We start from the raw sequence: 22350 nt of genomic DNA on the forward strand, positions 1-22350 counted from the left end.
GCCCAGGAGTGAAGGGGAGGGGGGGGCCAGGAGTGAAGGGGAGGGAGGGGGGTGCCCCCAGGAGTGAAGGGGAGGGAGGGCCCCCAGAGTGAAGGGGAGGGAGGGCCCCCAGGAGTGAAGGGGGAGGGAGGGCGGGGGCCCCCAGGAGTGAAGGGAGGAGGGAGGGGGGGGCCCCCAGGAGTGAAGGGGAGGGAGGGGGGGTGCCCAGGAGTGAAGGGGAGGGAGGGGGGAGCCCGGAGTGAAGGGGAGGGAGGGGGGGTGCCCAGGAGTGAAGGGGAGGGAGGGGGGTGCCCAGGAGTGAAGGGGAGGGAGGGGGGGTGCCCAGGAGTGAAGGGGAGGGAGGGGGGGGGTCGCCCAGGAGTGAGGGGAGGGAGGGGGGGGTGCCCAGGAGTGAAGGGGGAGGGGGGGGGGGGTGCCCAGGAGTGAAGGGAGGGAGGGGGGGGGTGCCCAGGAGTGAAGGGGAGGGAGGGGGGTGTGCCCAGGAGTGAAGGGGAGGGGAGGGGGGGTGCCCAGGGAGTGGTTGCAGGAGGGGCACCCTGGAGCGATGGGTGGAAGGGCGGGGGAGTGCCCATGAGGGAAAAGGGAGAGTTTCCGGAGTGATGAGGGAGAGTGTCCGACTCGATGATGTGGGGAGCGGGGGGGAGGTGGTGGGTGGGTGTGAGGGCCTGAGTGTGACGGTCCAGGAGTGACGAAGTGAAAGCGGGGGGAGTGGAGAGTGCTTGGTCCAGGATTGATTGTGGGTGGGGTGGTGAGGTAGAAGATGGGCAACGATTGTCTGGCCTTGGGAGCTTTGGGGTGGAGGGAGGAAGGAGCAACGAGTGTGGGCCTGGTGTGTTGGGGAAGTGGTAGAGATGCAGGGTGTAAGGGCCAACGAGTGCTTGGCCAATTGCTGCCTCCCGCGGGTCAGTTACTATCTCTTAAATTGGTCATCTAGTGTAATCCCGCTCCTGGTGGGCATATTTTGGAGTTTAAAATACCTGATTTTCAATCAACGCTTAAGTGCTTTCAATTAATTTTTTGTGGTATTGTATTTAATCTTATATAATGTTTTTGAATGTGCTTTCTTTGTGACATGTTCAGGTTTATCTAAGTCTGCCATACTGAATACTTAAATTATTTTAAAGGATCTTCCACGAATACTGGGAGTTTCCACATTCTATATGGCTGCATAACACAACAGCAGTAAAAGCAATTGCATTGTGGTGAGTATAACTACCACATATCTGATGATCATGGTAAAATGAGGTTTAATGCTTCACTGAGAACGAGCTCATCTCTGGCGCACAGCTGCGAGTGAGTGTAGAATAAGATCTTCAGCTGTAAATCTGGATTTTGCTGTGGCACATGCTGCTTATCCCTGTAGTACTGTAATTGCCTCAGTGTTTTGGGAAGTAATATCAGCCAGAGAACTGAGAATATATGTGGTGATTGCACTGAACTAAAAAAAATACACCCTGTGGACTCTGGCATAGCTTAGCTGAATCCTTGCAGCTGTTTCCATAGCTGTGTGAGGCTGGGTTATACAGTACCTCCCTCTTTGAGACATTCTCCTGCAGGATGTCGAACATAGTGCACTTGACAGTCTTGCTTGATTGTCAAAGTTGAAATACAGACTGAATCTCAAGAGAGGAATCAACCTGACACTGAAGCAAAGTGGAGGGGTTTCACTTTGCTGTGGAATCAGTTTTAGCCTCAACACCTACACAATTTTAGTATTGGTGCAAAGCCCAAACCACTTCATACAGATGCTAAACTTGTAGTGCAAATGCACACTGAGTTATGCTTCCTCCTTTTGTCGTGTACATCTAAACCAGTGCATTGATGCAAAGGTTGAAGGCTAATAAGTGCTGCATAGGATATCGTTAGGTTCTTTGCATTGTAATTTTTAAAGCTAGCATGAACAAAAACAAAAAGCAGTGCCAACAGAGACTTAGCATTGGCATTGAATGTAGTATATTGTTGCTGCGCAAACACACTCACTCATTATATAGATAATATATTGTGTCCTGCAGAATAAACTGCCAAAATCGTAAGTGAGTTATGGTCAGCCTCATGAGTGAAGATACTCTATCGTGCTGTTGACCATAGTCTGTTCAATTTATGTAATACTTGAATGTTTTTAACTCTTTTATAGTTTAAGAAAATCATTTGAAACTCCTTTAGTAATATGACTTTGTCATTGTAATTCCACAACATTGGACTTTTATTTTCACTGATGTAAGATGCAGATTGTGTATTTACTAGTGCAGTAAGGCAAATAAACACACACTGGTGCAAGGAATTCTCTCATTGCTTACAGCTGTTTCCATAGCGATCAACAGTGCAGGCACAGAATCCACAAAGCCTCCTTTTAGTATTTCTCAGTCTTCTGTGGGCGCCACTTCTTGAAACTTCATGTCTCCTTATGAATGGAGCTCATTTGAGATGTTGAAATTTTTGTATTTTAATTCACTTGGTGTGTTGGCTCCAGTTGCAGGATGCAGCGTGAGAATTTGGTTCTAATTCTCTCATTCGTATTCCCCTCATGGGCCTTTCTTATTCCCGAGAGTGTAATTAGGATGAATCAAGATTCTCATGTGTAGTACATTGTAGTTCATTCAGCTTCTCTTTCCCTCTGTTTTGAAATTACTTTTGTCTCTCTTCCCCCCCCCCCCCCCTTTATTGGTAGAGTACAATTGGTACATGACTAGAAATAGTCTTCTATGATTTGAATGATTTAATTTAATGAAAAATGTATTTATAGTGGCTGTAGGGTTTCATTTCTTCAACTTCCTCTATCCAATAAAAAAATGTTTCAATCCCATGAGGCTAGTAGCAATATCTTTGAGGTGAAATTTGATTTGTGTTGGAATAGCTCTGGGGTATTTGGCTCCTGACAGGAAGACTTGAGTTTGAATTTAGATTTTTACGGGTCGATCCAGTAGGCACAACTGTGAATTAAGAAGGGGAGTGGGTTCCAGCCCACTTTTTTCTGTGCTGCCTTATTAACTTAACTTAAGCAACAATGACCCTCTCTGGAAATAGGATAATGCAAATACAACCAAGGACATCAATAGAATAATGGAAAACACATTTTTAAAATCCAAATTTGGGTTAGGATACCCTGATGGCTCAGTTTGTAAACCCAGTGTGGAACTGAACTTTCCACACTGGGAAAGTACTGTACCAGGTTCAGATCCCAGCTTCTGTTGAGTTAATTAATCTCTGTTGTAGGGGTCTAACAGTTGGTCTCGGCAAGAAAGAGGATTCCACCTCCTGAGTGCTTATCAGTGGCTTCAGCAAGAGGGTGTGTGTATGTATGTGGCTGAAGACAGGTCTGGTCATTGCTGTATTACCTCACTCGTTCAGTAAACTGCACACATGTTATGAGGTACAAGAGGACAGAAGGATTCATGGAACCACACCTTAACATGGATCTTTGCCTTCAGGTCATGAAGGGAGAAATTTGGGTTGGGGAAGGAAGAAAGGATTTTCAGTAAGGTGTATACATCTACCTAATTCTATTTAAAAGTGTAAATGTCTTTAGTGAATAAATACGTAAAAGCTATCATGTTCTCTGTTAGTTAATAAAATCAATCCTGATACCACTGTTCGTCAAAATGCATTGCAATATTGCTGCATTATCAAATCACGTGGTTTGTCTGCAAGAGCTGGGCATCTTTAACACTTTGCTATAACACCCCTGCCAATACAATATTAAAAACAGTAAGAAATCGTTATATAGATTAATACACCCTGGTGTTTCTTCTAAAGTAATGAGACATCTCAGAATTGAGATATAATAATTGATAAATCATGACATAATCTCAAACCTTTGTGTTACCACAGTGTGGACTGTGTGTTATCTGATATACAATATACTACACTTTTTAGCTCCTTTACACTTCACAATTAAACAAGTCCATTATTACTGGTATAGCCCCATATAAATCATGGCAATATTTTATGGTGGTGATATCACAGAAGATTTTTCTATCAGTCATTTCAGACCAAAATTGGCATGGAGAAACACATTTATATTACTGTGGTACAGTAAGGCTCTCTGAGGTGGGAGCTGAGGCACATTATTGGAACGGAGTACAGGGAGCTTTGCTCTGCAAGTGACTGGGAGTATTTGCTGACACCAGGGGGGAAAAATTTGGTTGCTTTGCACCTCCCGTTAGCGCCCAGGCGCGGCGCCGCCAACGCCCCCCGTGAGATTCAGGTTAGCGGTGGCGGTAACCATTAGCGCGGTGCTGCGCCGCGGCCGATGACGTCATCACCGTGCGCAGCGCCCCGGCTGCAATCTTCGGTAGCGCCCCCTGACTTACCGACAGACGCAATGCTTCCAGTAGCGCCCCGCTTCCCTCTTGGGGCGCTACCACTCAATTTTGGCCGCGGTGGGGCGGCAACTCAATTTTTCCCCCTAGGTGCCTGAAATGGAAAGTGTTCCTTTCCCCTCTATTGACATCCCGAACATTGATGCGCACAAAAAACATTTTTTTTTGTAAATAAAGGTTTCTTCCAGTCTTTCTTTATTCTCATGAGAGGGAGGCTATAATAAGGTCATAAAAATTTTAGATGCAAGTAGAGCTTTTTTGACTTCAGTTCTGCAGGTTGAGTGATCTGAACCCTCCTAGAGTAAATTATATCTAGAATTGTGGATGATTGAGAGTGAGTATTATGGCTTAAAATTATTCCAGGGGTTCAGATTACCTCACAAGCCATGGAAGGAAAGCGCAAGATTAAGTAACCGATTTCTACGGGATTTACTTCAGCCAGTAAACAATACTGCAGTGAAATTGCAAACTCCTTCACTGATATGTGGCCAAAACGCCATAAGTTTTAATGCCTGAATTGAATTGTGGACACGAAATAAAACTTTATTAGCTGACATTGTATCCATGATGAAAGTAAATTTAAAATCTAATGATGTCATTTTATTGGATAGAATTCATGTCAAGTTTGTGAAAGAATGGACCAATAAACTGATGATGATAAAACCCTGGTGTAATGTAGCAGAACAAGGATGCAAGGACCTGACTGTTTTGTGAAATTAACATATTGTTGGGGAAAACGGGGTATGGTAACGTAGTGGTTATGTTACTGGACTAGTAATGCAGAAAACGTGAGTTCAGATCATACCATGGTAGTTTGAGAATTTGAATTCAATTTATTTAAAAAAAAACCTGTGGTTAGTAAAAGTGACCGTGAAGCTGCCGGATAGTTGTTAAAAATCCAACTGGTTTACTGATGTTGTTTAGGAAAGGAAACCTGGCGTCCTTACCCAGTCTGGCTTGTATGTGAATCCTGTCCCACACCAACATGTTTGAATCTTAAATACCCTCTGAAGTGGCCTAGCAAGTCATTCCATTGTATCAAACTACGAGAAAGACAAGCAAGAATCAAACCGGCTGCACCGCTCGGCTGCCTAGGAATCGAATCAGGACACAACAAACGCACACCCAGCCTGCTCGACCCTGCAAAGTCCTCCTCACTAATGTTGGGGGAGAGCTGTGCCACAGACTAGTCAAGCATAGAAACATAGAAGATAGGAGTAGGCCATTCGGCCCCTCAAGCCTGCTCTGCCATTCGATGAGATCATGGCTGATCATCCAAACTCAGTACCCTGTCCCTGCCTTCTCCCCATATCCCTGCAACAGCCTGACAGTGGCTGATAGTCATACTTGCAGAATCATACCTATGTCCTAGATTCCTCCATCACCATCCCTGCATATGTCATGTTCCACCAGCAGGACAGACCTACAAGAGGTGGGGGCACAGTGGTATACAGTTTGCAGGGGTCTGAGCGGAGCGGTTCTGGGAATCCTCAACATTGATTCCATGAATTCTCCTGGTTTCAGGTCAAACAGGGGCATGGAAACTTCCTGCTGATTACCACCTACTGCCCTCCCTCAGTCGATGAATTGGTAAAATTCGAATCTAAACACCACTTGGAGGAAGCACTGAGGGTAGCAAGGGCACAGAATATGCTCTGGGTGGGAGACTTCAATGTCCATCACCAAGAGTGGCTCAGTAGTACCACTACTGACCAAGCTGGCTGAGTCCTGAAGGACATAGCTGCAAGACTGGACTTGGTGGCGAGAGAACCTACTTGACCTCATCCTCACCAATTTACCTGTTGCAGATGCATCTGTCCATGAAAACATTGGTAGGAGTGACTCCCTCACAGTCCTCGTAGAGACAATGTCCTGTCTTCACACCAAGGATGCCTTGCATCATGTTGTATGGCACTACCACCATGCTGAGTGGGATAGATTAGGAACACATCTAGTAGCTCAAAACTGGGTAGCAATTAGGCACTGTGGGCCATCAGCAGCAGCAGAATTGTATATCACTGCAATCTGTGACCTCGTGGGCTACATGCATGCTATAAATAGATTTAAGTGATTCCCACAACCAACAGATCAGGACAAAGCTCTGCAAACCTGCTACATCCAGTCATAAATGGTGGTAGATGCTTAAGCAACTAACGGAAGGAGGAGGTTCCGTGAACATCCCTATACTCGACGATGCCAGAGCCCAGCATGTGAGTGCAAAAGACAAAGCTGAAGGGTTTGCAGCCAGAAGTGCCGAGTGGGTGATCCTTCTTGGCATTATCCTGATGTCCCCACCATCGCAGATGCCAGTTTAAAGCCAATTCAATTCACTCCACGCGAGAGCTGAGTGTACTGGATACAGCAAAGGGCCCTGACAACATCCTGGCTATAGTGCTAAAGACCCGTGCTCCTGAACTAGCCGTGCCCCTAGTCAAAATCCTGGGATTCCCTACTTAGCAGCTTTGTCGGAGCACCTTCACCACAAGGACTGCAGCTGTTCAAGAGTTAGGCCCACCACCACCTTGTCGAGGGCAACTAAGGATGGGCAATAAATGCCAGCAATGCCAGCCTCCCAAGAATTAATTAAATAAAAAGCCTAGGTTTGCTGAGTTGTACAATCTTGAGCATAGCGCATGAATGCTTAACGCTGTTCTGTGGGGCAAAATGGAAAAATATTGAACTGTGGCAGATTTCATCTTTTGGTATGAAATTGGCAAAATAATGCTTATAAGGTTGTAAATTGCACAATATTTTTTTAGCTTTACATTTTTGAGCATGGAAATTTTCCAGATGTTCAATGCAAATATCAACTAGGACAAGGATCAACTTTGGAAAGCTATAGTGTTGCTGTTAAATACTGTGCAAGTTACTGTCCGCATCCTAAATGAATGGCTAGGTAATGCAACCAAGAACGCGCACCATATTATAAATGACTGCAGTTAACCTTATGTAGACCACACTTAATGAAGATTTTTAAGATTATTAATTGATTTTGTCAATGTGATATATTGCCATTAGTTTGTGTTTAGTAGACTAATTGAGTTTAATAGGAGATTGATGAGTGTTAAATCTCTTTTACAGGTTGGTGGTGCTCACTGGCAAGAACATTTCTTAGCATTTGAATTTCATTACCGCTCACAATGTCAAAGTTAAAAAGTTCTGAATCAGTTAAGGTGGTTGTGCGGTGTCGGCCAATGAACGAGAAGGAAATTGCAGGTGGCTATGGAAGGATTGTTGACATAGATGTAAAACTGGGTCAGATTTTGGTGAAAAACCCCAGAGGAGGTCCAAGTGAATTACCCAAGACTTTCACATTTGATGCTGTGTATGACTCCAATTCTAAACAAGTAGAACTCTATGATGAGACCTTTCGGCCTCTTGTGGAATCAGTTCTACTGGGTTTTAATGGGACAATTTTTGCTTATGGACAGACTGGAACCGGGAAAACATACACCATGGAGGGACTCCGCACAGACCCTGAAAGGAGAGGCGTCATCCCAAATTCCTTTGAGCACATATTCACACACATCTCTCGATCACAAAATCAGCAGTACTTGGTAAGGGCATCGTATCTGGAGATTTACCAAGAGGAAATAAAGGATTTACTAGCGAAAGATCAAACAACAAGGTTGGAGCTGAAGGAGAGGCCAGACACTGGTGTGTATGTCAAAGACTTGTCTTCTTTTGTGACAAAAAATGTGAAAGAAATTGAACACGTTATGAATGTTGGCAATCAGAATCGGTCTGTTGGTGCCACAAACATGAATGAACACAGCTCTCGTTCCCATGCCATCTTTGTTATAACAGTTGAGTGCAGTGAAATTGGACTTGACGGAGAGAACCATATCCGTGTCGGAAAGTTGAATTTAGTAGACCTTGCTGGCAGTGAACGACAAGCTAAAACTGGAGCCCAAGGGGAACGGCTAAAAGAAGCAACAAAGATTAACCTTTCTCTCTCAGCACTGGGCAATGTGATATCTGCACTTGTGGATGGTAAAAGCACTCACATTCCCTACAGGGATTCAAAGCTAACTCGATTGCTTCAGGACTCACTGGGAGGGAATGCCAAAACCGTTATGGTGGCAAATATTGGTCCTGCTTCCTATAATTGTGAAGAGACTCTTACAACACTACGATACGCAAATCGAGCCAAGAACATTAAGAATAAACCTCGAGTAAATGAAGATCCCAAAGATGCACTTTTGAGAGAGTTCCAGGAGGAGATAGCTCGGCTGAAAGCTCAACTGGAGAAGCGGGGTGTGGACAAGCAGAAGAAGAAGAATCGAAGGAGACAGGGGGGAGAAGGAGAGGAGGAGATAGAAGAAGATGACAGAGATGGAGAAGAGGATGAAGAAGGAATTAAAAATGAACCTGAATACTGGCGGGCACAACAGGAAAAGCTGGAGAGAGAAAAGAAAGCCATTCTAGATGACCACAGCTTAGTGGCGGATGAGAAACAGAAGCTGTTGAGTGAAAAGGAGAAAAAGATGGGAGATGTGCGGAGAGAGAGGGAAGCCTCCGAGACCCTTGCCACTAAAATTAAGGTATAGTGATTAAAGTATTGCATGAATTATTGGTTAACCTGAATCTTCATTGGTAATACTTTAAACCTTGGTTTATATAGATAACATGAAAATGCTTCAGTTGAAATAGAAAAAAACTGTATGAAATGACTTGCTGTATTTTACACTGTTGTGCAAAGTATGATGTTTAACACAGTTATGTGGGGTTCAATGCAGTCTCAGAAACTCTCTGTGCTTTGAAAGGAAGATGCTATGATGCTTGTCTGTCCCAAGTCAGTGGGGAATCAAGAAATGAAGCCAGTATATTGGTTTGAAATGTGTTTCCATTTCCGGTGTAAGTAGGGTATAAGTCAGATAACACACATTCTGATCATTTTTTGCTCAGTTGTTCGGTCCACTGTAAGGGACTGTACTAATTAAAAGGTAAATGGAACATTTTGTTGAAAGTACTTGCCTTCGCAGCTAGTAAATAAAGGTTACTTGATCAGGATTGGTGATGTTGCAAGACCCAACCTCTCAGCAGTGAAGTCATTAGTGAGTTACAAAAGTGTTTCTTTGTAATTGTAAATGCATTCAAATTCTTCTTTACTCAATACCTAGTGAAAGTGTGTTTATAACACCTGTGTGGATTTAATTTTGATGACACCGTTTTATTCCTCTTTTCTCCCCAATCTTTAGAACCAGGGTTGGAAGTGGTGAGTAGATGTGTGACATAACCAACATGATGTGATGTAAAGTCCAAAAGATGGCACATGGGAAAGGGTTTTTTTGGGGTGCCAAATACATTAGTTTTTTTAAATGCTGATTTTGCATCCATCTTTGTGACCTCGGGTGGACGTAAAAGATCCCATGGCACTAAGAGCAGGGGAGTTAACACTGGCCAATATTATCTGGTCATTATCACATTGTGGGAGCTTGCCGAGTGCAAATTGGCTGCCGCCTTTCCCACATTACAACAGTGACTCCACTTCAAAAGTACTTCATTGGCTGTAAAGCGCTTTGAGACTTCCGGTGGTCGTGAAAGGCGCTATAGAAATGCAAGTCTTTTTCTTTCTAATTGACACAAAATATCTTATTAACCATTTTATTTTAATAAACCTTTGCGTTTCAGAGTTCACTGCAGTCTTGCAATGATATCAAATGCAAACATTCAAGGTTCTATATTTTTCCGAAAACACTAGTTGAAATTATGGCCTTGCACACGGGAGTCAAAACTAATTGTAGGCTTCAGGTGAAGTGGGGTTAGAGGGCGAGGGGTAATTCAGCCCCAATTTTAAAGTTGTACATTCTGTCCTCATTTTTATAAATTCCTCTGTCCACAGTTATATTGGAAACTCCCCGTATAAACTTGTCACTGTAATTACATCCTCCTGCCAGTAATGGTGCTGCAGCGCCTCCACTGCCAGGAGGGTATCATTACAGAGTGAGAAGTTTAGATAGGTCCGTTTTTTTTAATGAGTGTAGGAATTTATAATGAAAAAGTTGACGGAAAGTGCATTCAGACATAAGATTTGTTTATACATTGCTAGTCAGTTTCCCGTGGTGTTGCGCAGAGTAAGTCAGAAAGATGGTCACTCTCTTCACCTGCCGCTGCTGTCTTTGTGTTAGCTTTTCATTCTTTGTGCTTGTTTTCTCTCTCACTCTAGGGAGAGTGTCCTAGCCAATATTTATTCCTCAATCAACATCACTAAAATAAACAGATTATCTGGTTATTATCACATTGCGGGAGCTTGCTGTGCACAAATTGGCTGCTGCATTCCCTACATTCAAAAAGTACTTCATTGGCTGGAAAGCACCTTGGGATGTCCAGTGGACGTAAAAGACACTATATAAATGCAAGTCTTTCTTTCTTTTACTCTCGTAGTAACAGGAGTAGGCCATTTAGCCCCTCGAGCCTATTCCACCATTCAATGAGATCATGCTTGATCCGTAACCTGACTCCAAAGACCCACCTTTGTCCCATATCCCTTCATACCTTCGGTTAACAAAAATCTAACAATCTCAGATTTAAAATTAACAATTGACCTAGCATCAGTTGGTATTTGTGGAAGAGTTTTCCAAATTTCTACCACCCTTTGCATGTAGAAGTGTTCCCCCAACTTCTCATCATCTCTCTCATCCTCTGCTTCTGTCTCTCGGGAGGGAGGTGCAAAAGAGGGACAGCTGCCTCAGCAGGGGAGGGAAGTGTTGAAGAGTGGAAAATCTGGCTGTCTGGAGGGGGGATGATCTTAGTGTCAGAAACTTGCCCCGGCAGGGACATGAAGCTCAGTAATATGCTTCAGTTGGGTGTGGGGATCGGTGATGGAGGGTCAGCACTGTGCCTCAGTGTGGGGGGGGGGGGGGGGGGGTCTGTTGATAGCTGGTCATCTGGCACAGGATGGGGGTTATCAAGAGCCTTGGTGAGTGGGGAAGGGGGGTTGTGGGGGAATGGTAATCTACCTCCGTAGGGGAAGGGGGGGGGTTGAAGGGCTAGTAATCTGCTTCAGATGGGGACATTATGAGGGGCCAGGAATCTGCCTCGATGCGGGGTGGGGGCGGTGGTATGAGCCGCTGGGAATCTGGCTTGGTGGGGTTGGGAGTCGATGTTAATAGTGGCATATAAATTAAAGTATGTATTCACACATATATAATAATGATTTGTGGTTTTCAAACAATAATGGACAAGTTGTGGAATTCAGTCTCCAAAGCACCATTTAAAAATTCCAAAATACCCCTTTTAATAAAACTAGCTTTTGACTTAGTCATTGCAACTCAATGGCCTGGATGACATAAATACCTCTAGTGCTAAAAACAGCATATTCTCTGCCTCACTGTGAGCAATATTACTGGAAAATTGAAAATTACTGACTAGTACATTTGATGAAATTGTAGCGACTGATTCACAGTGGCAGAAGGTGGGTAGTGGTGTTCCACAAGGATCAGTGCTGGGACCACTGTTGTTCACAATTTACATTAACAGTTTAGACTTTGGAATCAAAAACACAATTTCTAAATTTGCAGATGATACCAAATTTTGGGGGGTGGGGGGGGGAAATAGTCAATACTGAGGAGGACTGCAACAAATTACAGGAGGACATTAATAAACTTGCAGAATGGGCATATAATTGGCAAGTGAAGTTCAACACAGATAAATGTGAGGTATTACATTTTGGTAGGAAGAATAGGGAGGTCACTTGGAGGGTGCGAGTCTAGGTGGGGTGGAGGAACAAAGGGATCTCGGAGTACAAATACACAAATCACTGAAAGTTGCGACACAGGTTAGCAAGGCCATAAAAAAAGCAAACCAAGCACTAGGGTTTATTTATGGAGGGATAGAATTGAAAAGTAGGGAAGTTATGCTAAACCTGTATCGAACTTTGATTAGACCACACTTGGAGTACTGTGTACAGTTCTGGTCGCCATATTATAAAAAGGACATAGAGGCACTGGAGAGGGTGCAGAGAAGATTTACAAGGATGATACCAGAAATGCGAGGGTATACATATCAGGAAAGGATGAACAGGCTGGGTCTCTTTTCTTTTGAAAAAGAAGGCTGAGGGGTGACCTAATAGAGGTCTTTAAAATTATGAAAGGTTTTGATAAAGTGGATACAGAGAGAATGTTTCCACTTGTGGGGAAGAGCATAACCAGAGGCCATCAATATAAGATAGTCACCAAGAAATCCAATAGGGAATTCAGAAGAAACTTCTTTACCCAAAGAGTGGTGAGAATGTGGAAACCACTACCACGGGGGGTGGTTGAAGCGAAAAGTATAGATGCATTTAAGGGGAGGCTAGACAAGCATATGAGGGAGAAGGGAATAGAGGGTTATACTGATAGATTTAGATGAGGAAAGATGGGAGGAGGCTCGAGTGGAGCATAAACACCGGCATGGACTGGTTGGGCCGAATGGCCTGTTTCTGTGCTGTATATCCTATGATTCTTGTCATTGGGTGAAACATCATAGACAAATACTGAGAAGGCTAGAAAGCTGTAAGTTTGAAATAAAAATAGAAAATGCAGGAAATTTGCAGCAGGTCTGTCAACAGAAGGGCGGGTTAATATTTCAGATGTAGACATTTAGTCAGAACCACTTCTTCCAACGACGACAGCTTTTGATTTATGCTGGAAAAAAAGTCATAGAAGCTTAATCAGACAAAAATTAATGTCGAGCCAAAGGGGATATTAGGAAGAATGACTAAAATCTTGGTCAGAGGGCTTTGAGGAGGATCTTAAATGAGAAGAGGAGTAAAGAGTCAGAAAGATTGAGGAAGGGAATTCCAGAGTGTAGGGTCTAGACGGCTGAAGGCATGGCTGCTAATGGTGGAGTGATGGGAGTGGAAATCACACCTATGCCAATGAACTGGCTGTCTACATCCAGCATTTACTGTCTTTGTTTTGACACTCATCTTGAAGTGATTTATTTGAAGCAGCGGAAGATACAGGTGTCTGGAGAGAGTGGGCCAATGGGATTAGTTTTGGATTGATTTAGTACCAAGTCAGCACAGACAGTGGGATAAATTCAATACTGTAAACAGCTCTGTTTCTACAGTTCTGTTCCTGCAATTCTCATTTTTTGCCGCTGAGTGGTGCTGTGCAGAAACACAGAACAACTGCAGTAGACAACTATCTACTGCACACAGCACAGTGGCAGAATTGAACAATAGCTTGGATTATGGAGGTTTATTACAGTACCGCCCGATGGCAAAAATGGGATATTACAGTAACGTAACGAACATTATAAGAGATAGTGTACCCTGGTTATGATCAGGCTTTTCCTATATACATTTTTCCTTTTAGATTTTTGATACAGCTTCTATATGTGCCGCTAAGTGATCCACACCGAAAAAAGCATGGAAACAAATAAAATTCTCATGGTATTCTGTTAAGTAGTAGATAATGGTTTTGAAGATATTGGATGGCTGATGATGGATTACAAGGTAGTAATCCAGTTGAGGGGTTCAGAAGACATCTTAAAGGGACAGGAATGAATCTCAACTGAACTCTTGAGATGAGATTAGTGACTGTAATCTAATGCCACATGTAGTGTACTATGTGGCAAAAATGTTTTTGCTGGCATTTATACGATACCGACTGATATAAGACTTCACAGGATTTTGGGATGTGATATAGAACCTCACAGAATTGGGATTATTTTTAACGGTGCCTTACATGTATTACAAAGTATTTACAGCACAGAAACAGGCTATTAGACCGAACTGGTCCACGCTGGTGTTTATGCTCCACTTGCGCCTCCTCCCACCTTTCTTCTTCTAACCTCATCAACATATCCTTCTATTCCTTTTCCCTCATTTGCTTATCTAGCTTCCTCTTGAATGCATCCAAGGTATTCGCTTCAACCACTCCCTGTGGTAGCGAGTTCCACATTCTAACCACTCCCCTACATTACAACAATGACTACACATCAAAAAGTACTGCATTGGCTGTAAATCGCTTTGGGGTGTCCGGTGGTTATGAAAGGCGCTATGTAAATGCAAGTCTTTCTTTTCTTTCCGGGTAAAGAAGTTTCTCCTGAATTCCCTATTGGATTTACAGAGTGACTGCTGCCAATAAACCGGAAGCTGCGCAGAAGCATTCTGTGGTGGTTTAATTATTAATGTATAATAATATCGTAAGCATAGTTTCACCTAACAGTTTGTTTTCACTCGGAACCATAATTATCACGGGTTGGTTTAAGTATGAATGTATGATAATTTCTCTGGGGGGAGGGTTGCAGAGATTTATTTGTTTGGTGTGCAAGCTCCGTACACCAATCAGCAAACATTCACTGTTCACTTCGCACTTGAGATCCTTTAACATGGATTCCATTTTTTTCAAACCGAGCCTCCAAACTTTCTCCAGACGACATGGTGTCCACGTTATTTTATCAAGTTGCGTCCAAATTAGAAAGTAAACAAAACCTATACAAAATGAGCACTACCGATATGATTGTGACAGCCTCATCACGGAGCAATGAACAGATGTATTTAACAGTTGCTGCAAACGACTTCACAGCATAGTTTCACCCAATAGTTTTTTTCCACTCAGAACGATTAAACCTTTATGGCGTTTCTGCGAATTATCTGCCGCATTTTTGTGATGGCAACAATATTTTCTTTTCAGTTAGCGAGCAACCAAAAAAAAAACAGAAACTGCGCATGCGCAACCAATTCATTTCGTTGGCAGCAGTCGCTGCCTTGGATTTATTAGTGACTATCAGTCCAGCACCCAAATAAGGGAGTAGCCTAAAACCACATCGTAGAAACTTACAGCACAGAAGGAGGCTCGTCGTGTCTATGCTGGTCCCTTGAAAGAGCAGTCGTGCTTAGTTCCACAGCCCCGCTTTTTGTCCGTAACCCTGTAAGTTCCTTATCGTCAAGTACCTGTCCAATCCTTTTTAAAATAATTAATGGAATCCGCTTCCGCCACCTTTTCAGGTAGAGCGTTCGAGATCCCGACAACTGAGTGAAAAAAAATTCTCATCGCCCCTCTAGATCTTTTGTCAATGATTTAAAATCTATGACCTCTGTTTTTTCTCTATCTACTCAAAACCTCTCATCATCTTGAAAACCTCACTTCACCCTTCTCCGCATTGAACTCCATCTCCCCTTTCTTGAATAGCGATATAATGTTAGCAACCCTCCAGCACTACTCCAGTATCTAATGAGGATTGAAGGATTGTGACCAATGCCTCTGCAATTTCTACCTTTTGCTTCTTTCACCAGCCTTGGATGCAATCCATCCAGACCAGGTGACTTACCAACTTTCAGTAATGCTAATCTTTTTAGTATGTCTTCTCTATCCTGTCAAAAACTTCCCTCTCTTTTAATGTAACCTTCACATCATCCGCTTCCTTTGGGAAGAGAGATGCAAAATGCTCATTTAATACTTTTGCCATGTCCTCTGCCTCTACATGAAGATTTCCCTTTGGGTCCTTAATAGGCCCAACTTTTTCTCTAATAAACTGCTTACACTTTATACATATATAAAATATTTTAAGGTTCAATTCAATGTTGCCTGCTGATCTTTTTTTGCAACCTCTCTCTGGCTCCTGTATTAACATTTCCAATTCCCTCCTGTACTTAACATAATCTTCCTGGTTATTAACTGAATCTTGCTCCTGACATTTGTCATAAGCCTCCTTTTTCTGAGGGGAAAATCAGCAACGTTCCCATTCTTAATCACTAGCCAATGTTTCCTGTTAGAAAGTGCACGTGAATGTTGGATGAGGTACGATTGGGTTCAGATGTGATGCATACTTGTTCTGCCTTAATTTTCCTAAATTGGATTAAAATTTCCTTTTTGAAATATATGAAAAATTCATAACTGTACCCTTTTTTATCTTCAATATCTATACCTGTTCTAAGGTAGCTGCTCCTGAAGTTTTAGTCCAGATGAACAGATGTTGACATTTTTTGTGTATATGTCAAACATGGCATAATCAGTGGGATTGGTCATTTGCCGAAAATGACACGAGGTAGCTGCAGAATGTAACCACTTGGTTTAAAAGTGAGGTTCCTACATAGAATTTATAATGCAGTTAATTTGATCAAAGTGGTATGTTAGGAATAATGGTTTCTCGTACTAGTAAGCAATGCATGTAGCATAAACACATCCTTTCTCAGGTCATCGCTTAGGAACTTTTATGGCTTTAATTGTTTTATGGCCTTCAACTTGGAAGATTTTTATGGCCAAATTATCTGGGAAACTCCATAGCAATAAAGCCTGTGTGATGGTTAGCTTCACTTGTGTTAACTAAAAGCCTTATCCCAACATTCAGTTCAACAGCTGAGCTCCATTTTGTGTGGTCAGCTTTCAAGCTAAAACTCTATTTTAGGTGATTTCCTGCACGATCCTTGAAGGCACCCTTCAGGCAATTTACGGGGCACTGTACCTACAATGTACTAGGGAAGAGAATTATTTCCAATTTTTTATTTTTATACCAGCCGTTCTTGAGCCAAATGTAATGTAAATTTCCAAGTGCTATATGAATCAATCCTACAAAGAGGCTCTCTTGACTTCCTATTCCATTTCTGACAGTGAGTCTACACCAGAAGCGTTAATTTTGTTTTATTCGTTCATGGGATGTGGGCGTCGCTGCCAAGGCCAGCATTTGTTGCCCTTGAGAAGATAGTGGTGAGTTGCCTTCTTGAACCGCTGCAGTCTGTGTGGTGAAGGTACTCTCACAGTGCTGTTAGGGAGGGAGTTCCATGATTTTGACCCAGCGACGATGAAGGAACGGCGATATACTTCCAAGTCAGGATGGTGTGTGACTTGGAGGGGAACTTGGAGGTGGTGGTGTTCCCCTGCGCCTGCTGCCCTTGTCCTTCTAGGTGGTAGAGGTCACGGGTTTGGGAGGTGCTGCCAAAGAAGCCTTGGTGAGTTGCTGTAGTGCATCTTGTAGATGGCAGCCACGGTACGCTGGTGGTGGAGGGTGTGAATGTTTAAGGTGGTGGATGGGGTGCCAATCAACCGGGCTGCTTTGTCTTGAATGGTGTCAAGCTTCTTGAGTGTTGTTGGAGCTGCACTCATCCAGGCAAGTGGAGAGTATTCCATCACACTCCTGACTTGTGCCTTGATGGCGGAAAGGCTTTGGGGAGTCAGGGAGTGAGACACTCGCCATAGAATACCCAGCCTCTGACCTGCTCTTGTTGCTACAGTATTTATGTGGCTGGTCCAGTTAAGTTTCTGGCCAATGGTGACCCCCCAGGATATTGATGGTGGGGGTTTTGGCGATGGTAATACCGTTGCAAGTCAAGGGGCGGGGTTAGACGTTCGCTTGTTGGAGATAGTTATTGCCTGGCACTTGTGTGGCGCAAATGTTACCTGCCACTTATCAGCCTAAGCCTGAGTGTCGACCAGGCCTTGCTGCATGTGGGCATAGACTGCTTCATTATCTGAAGAGTTGCGAATGGCACTGAACACTGTGCAGTCATCAGCAAACATCTCCACTTCTGACCTTATGATCGAGGGAAGGTCATTGATGAAGCAGCTGAAGATGGTTGGGCCTAGGACACTGCCCTGAAGAACTCCTGCAGCGATGCCCTGGGGCTGTGATGATTGACCTCCAACTAACACAACCATCTTTCTTTGTGCTAGGTATGACTCCAGCCATTGGAGTGTTTTCCCCCCCCCCAATTCCCATTTGACTTCAGTTTTACTAGGGCTCCTTGATGCCACACTCGGTCAAATGCTGCCTTGATGTCAAGGGCAGACACTCTCACCTCACCTCTGGAATTCAGCTCCTTTGTCCATGTTTGGGCCACGGCTGTAATGAGGTTTGGAGCCGAGTGGTCCTGGCGGAACCCAAACTGGGCATCAGTGAGCAGGTTATTGGTGAGTAAGTGCCGCTTGAAAGCACTGTCGATGACACCTTCCATCACTTTGCTGATGATTGAGAGTAAACTGATGGGGCGGTAATTGGCCGGATTGGATTTGTCCTGCTTTTTGTGGACAGGACATACCTGGGCAGTTTTCCACATTGTCGGATAAATGCCAGTGTTGTAGCGATACTGGAACAGCTTGGCTAGAGGCGCAGCTAGTTCTGGAGCACAAGTCTTCAGCACTACAGCCGGGATGTAGTCGGGGCCCATAGCCTTTGCTTTATCCAGTGCGCTCAGCCGTTTCTTGATATCACACGGAGTGAATCGAATTGGCTGAAGAATGGCTTCTGTGATGGTGGGGGCCTCGGGAGGAGGCAGACATGGATCATCCACTCGGCACTTCTGGCTAAAGATGGTTGCAAATGCTTCAGCCTTGTCTATCACACTCATGTGCTGGTGTCCACCATCATTGAGGATGGGGATATTCATGGAGCCTCCTCCTCCCGTTAGTTGTTTAATGGTCCACCACCATTCACGACTGGATGAGGCAGGACTGCAGAGCTTTGATCTGATCGCTTAGCTCTGTCTATAGCATGCTGCTTCTGCATTTTAGCATGCATGTAGTCCTGTGTTGCAGCTTCCCCAGGTTGGCACCGCATTTTAGGTACGCCTGGTGCTGCTCCTGATTTTCCTTTTACAAATGCCGACAATCTGCTCTGTACTTCCAGCATTTTCTAATAATTTTGAATTTCCATCATGCAGTTGTTTTCCTTTTACACATTTCCCCGTGTTGTACCTTGTAATTTACCTCAGCCCGAAACTGAAGTGCCACTGCAGCACCATTGTGACTTATCTAGTGTATCTTATTCATTTGACTAAGAGATTGCAAGGTTTGTTTTTACTTTCAGGCCATCTCAAATCTTGTAACTATGCTTCCATCACTCTTGCTATTCCTTGTTCAAGTCCCTGCAATATGTCTTCTGCCCCTCCTGCAGTACCAAGACTGTAATGGTCAAAGTCACAAATGACATCTGGTGCAATTGCGATGGTGTTTCTCCCCCTCCTTGACCTTTCTACTGCCTTCGACCAGTTGTCCACTCCATTCTCCTCTGATGTCTCTTCTCTGCACTGCTGTCTGCAGGTTCTGTTCTTACCTGACTTTTCTCCCTGGCATATTTCAAAAATTGAAAAGGACTGATGCCCCCAATCTGCATCCTCTACCCAGACCTACCTCCAGGAAATACACAGTGCCACGCTGAATTTATTATAAAAGTAGATTAAATGCATTAACCATTTTAAAATCCCAGTTCTGACGAAAGGTCATCGACCTGAAACGTTAACTCTGGTTTCTCTCTCCACAGATGCTGCCTGACCTGCTGAGTATTTCCAGCATTTTCTCTTTTTTTATTTAAAATCAATGTAGATGGGTCACTACTAAAGGGTGATGAAAAAAGCAAAGTGAAGCTGCCTTAGAATCTGGTTAACATTGCAACAATAGAAAGGAAGCATGTGCTATGAGGGACACAACTTGATGGAACTGAGGCGTGTGAAAAACATATTTATGTAACTTAAACATTATAAAAGTCTGCAGAACAAAATATTATGAGTCTAATTTGCAGCCTCTTGAGCATTAAATTACAAAAGAAAAAATGTAAATATGAATTTATTATGAAGGATTAAATGCACAAACTATTAATAGAATCAACGTAGATGGGCCATTACCAATGGATTTTCCTAATGATGGTGTGCAAATTGCTGATTTTTAAGTGCCTGTTTGCCAATTGTTTTAGCACCTATTGATGACTGGCTAGGAAATGAACAAACCTAAAAATATACGGGTCTATTTTCCCCTTTTTCTAAAAGCAAAAAGGTAAATGTAAGTCTGAAGTGATGGGACCCTCCTTTATACCGCACTAATTATAGTGAAAACCAAACAAAGGAAACTACAGTCCGTAAGAATTACAAAGCGGTGCTACCTGCTGGTGCCATATATATCCTTCACAGAAACAATCGGTGTTCTGTAATTTACTGATGAGAACTATAAAAGTCATTTCTGATGACGGAGGATACAGTTAGTGGTGTATTATTCTAAGATGTACTGGGTTTTTCTAATATTTCAGAAGTAAACTCACCATTACTTTTACAGGTGGGAACAACCCAACCATTTAAATGTTAAAATCTGCATTCTTAGCTTAGTTGGAGAGAAAGCTTTGTAACTTTGACCATGCAAATTAAAATATTGCTTTGCCAGATTCTGTTCCGATTGCAGGTAAACTGCTATTTCTACTTGCAGGAAAGCAGTGATTTTCTTTTGTGTATGTGTGTATAGAATTTTATTTATAAGTAGATTATTCATTGTTTGAAATATATGAACATAAAAAAATGATGGGAAGGAAAACACCAGCTGGTCCCTCAAGCCTACCCCACACTCATGATGGCCAGAGAATCATGACACTTCCTATTCCCGCACCGCAGTCATGCAATCTTCTGGGAGAGGCAAAAAAAATGAAAATTCATCTCTATCAGCATCAGGCGATCAAAACCAGTCATAGACCATGTGTAAATCCACTTACCTTCTATATGATGTGATCAAACAGCAGTTCCCCTTTTTTGCATACAATTCCAGTATGAGCTTTTAAGAAAACGTATCAACTCTATTTTAAAATTAGTAATTCCCTACCCTATCAGTTCAAGATATTTTGCTTGTGTCAGTGGAATTGCAGTGAAGAACTGACCCTTTAGTCTTCATCCCTGGTCCCTGCTAGTTACAGAACCAGAAACCAGGATGAAGAGTGGAGATCAGCACCATAGTTACATAAATTGTACAACATTGAGTTCTACTCTCGCACCAACTGTATCATAAAAACAGATGACACCCAATTTTTTTTTCACTTTTAACATACGTGGAAAGTTTCTAACCTTAGTTTCAAATTGAAGAAAAAAAATAGAATTCAAATTAATCCTCGTCTCCTATAGCAGGAATAAAACACGAGTAGAAAGTAAGTGTTTATTATTTGCTTTCAAATCTACCTATTTTGTAGTATAGAGGCTAAAATATTTATAGGCATTTAGTAGAAAATTATCATCTAATAAAAGTTGTCAGTTTCAACGAATAGGATAATAGATAACTGTTCTCCACCTATGAAATACCTGTAACTGGTTAATATCTGTGCATTTTATTTACACAAAACTGAACAGTAAGCAATTGAATTTCAATGTTTCATTCACTAGGCTATGGAAAGCAAACTTCTAGTAGGAGGCAAGAATATTGTGGATCACACTAATGAACAGCAGAAGGTTCTGGAACAGAGACGTCAAGAAATTGCAGAGCAGGTAACTCGGAGCGGACAGCAAAGAGTCAAAACGATCTGAAGTTACAGGTGGAGATGGCACTGCTATAAAGGGCTTAAGATTATTTGTTTCAGTAGCTTCCCACCAAAAGAAGATAGCGTTTATAATACAAGAACAAGAGCATCCTTTCTTTGATATGGAGTGCTTTGGTTTCTTAACTTCCTAATTGTAGGAAATTATTTATCATCTCTTGCTCAGTTAAAGGTGAAATGGCCCATGATTGTATTCTGTGCCTATGGTAGAATTGGTGCTAGTCACATCATTCACTAGGCTATGGAAAGCAAACTTCTAGTAGGAGGCAAAAATATTGTGGATCACACTAATGAACAGCAGAAGGTTCTAGAACAGAGATGTCAAAGTTCCTTTGTGTTTTATCCAAGTTTTCTGCCTTTCAAAATAAACGTAGTCATATAAAAATTAGTTATAAAAAGATTATTCTTCTCAATTTTGATCTGGTTGCTATGGGCTGTGAACAAATTGGTCAATATCACGTTATCAATGTGAAATTTAAATGTTTTAAATATTAATTAATTTTACCACGTTCAGCGAAGATTCACCAGATTTATACCTGGGATGGCAGGAATGACGTATGAGGAGAGATTGGATCAATTGGGCTTGTACTCGCTGGAGTTTAGAAGAATGAGAGGGGATCTCATTGAAACTTATAAAATTCTGACAGGACTGGACAGACTAGATGCAGGAAGAATGTTCCCGATGGTCGGGGAGTCCAGAACCAGGGGTCACAGTCTAAGGATAAGGGGTAGGCCATTTAGGACAGAAATGAGGAGGAATTTCTTCACCCAGAGAGTGGTGAACCTGTGGAATTCTCTACCACAGAAGGCAGTAGAGGCCAAT

The 22350-nt window shown here is 42.8% G+C and overlaps 1 protein-coding gene across 3 annotated transcripts in view; it reads left to right on the plus strand.

Moving 5' to 3' along the window:
• Positions 1-22350, plus strand: part of kif3b (kinesin family member 3B) — a 53099-nt gene that overhangs the window by 4420 nt on the left and 26329 nt on the right. For all 3 annotated transcript variants that reach the window (XM_086005520.1, XM_086005522.1, XM_086005521.1), the window contains exons 2-4: positions 1125-1202; positions 7401-8863; positions 21376-21477. In XM_086005520.1, the coding sequence (XP_085861646.1) occupies positions 7460-8863; positions 21376-21477 (1506 nt within the window). In that variant the 5' untranslated portion in view covers positions 1125-1202; positions 7401-7459. The remainder of the gene's footprint in view (positions 1-1124; positions 1203-7400; positions 8864-21375; positions 21478-22350) is intronic.

Source organism: Somniosus microcephalus, chromosome 13 (genome assembly GCF_052327205.1).
Source record: "Somniosus microcephalus isolate GS21.2 chromosome 13, FLI_Smic_1.0, whole genome shotgun sequence".
Lineage (NCBI taxonomy): Eukaryota > Metazoa > Chordata > Chondrichthyes > Squaliformes > Somniosidae > Somniosus > Somniosus microcephalus.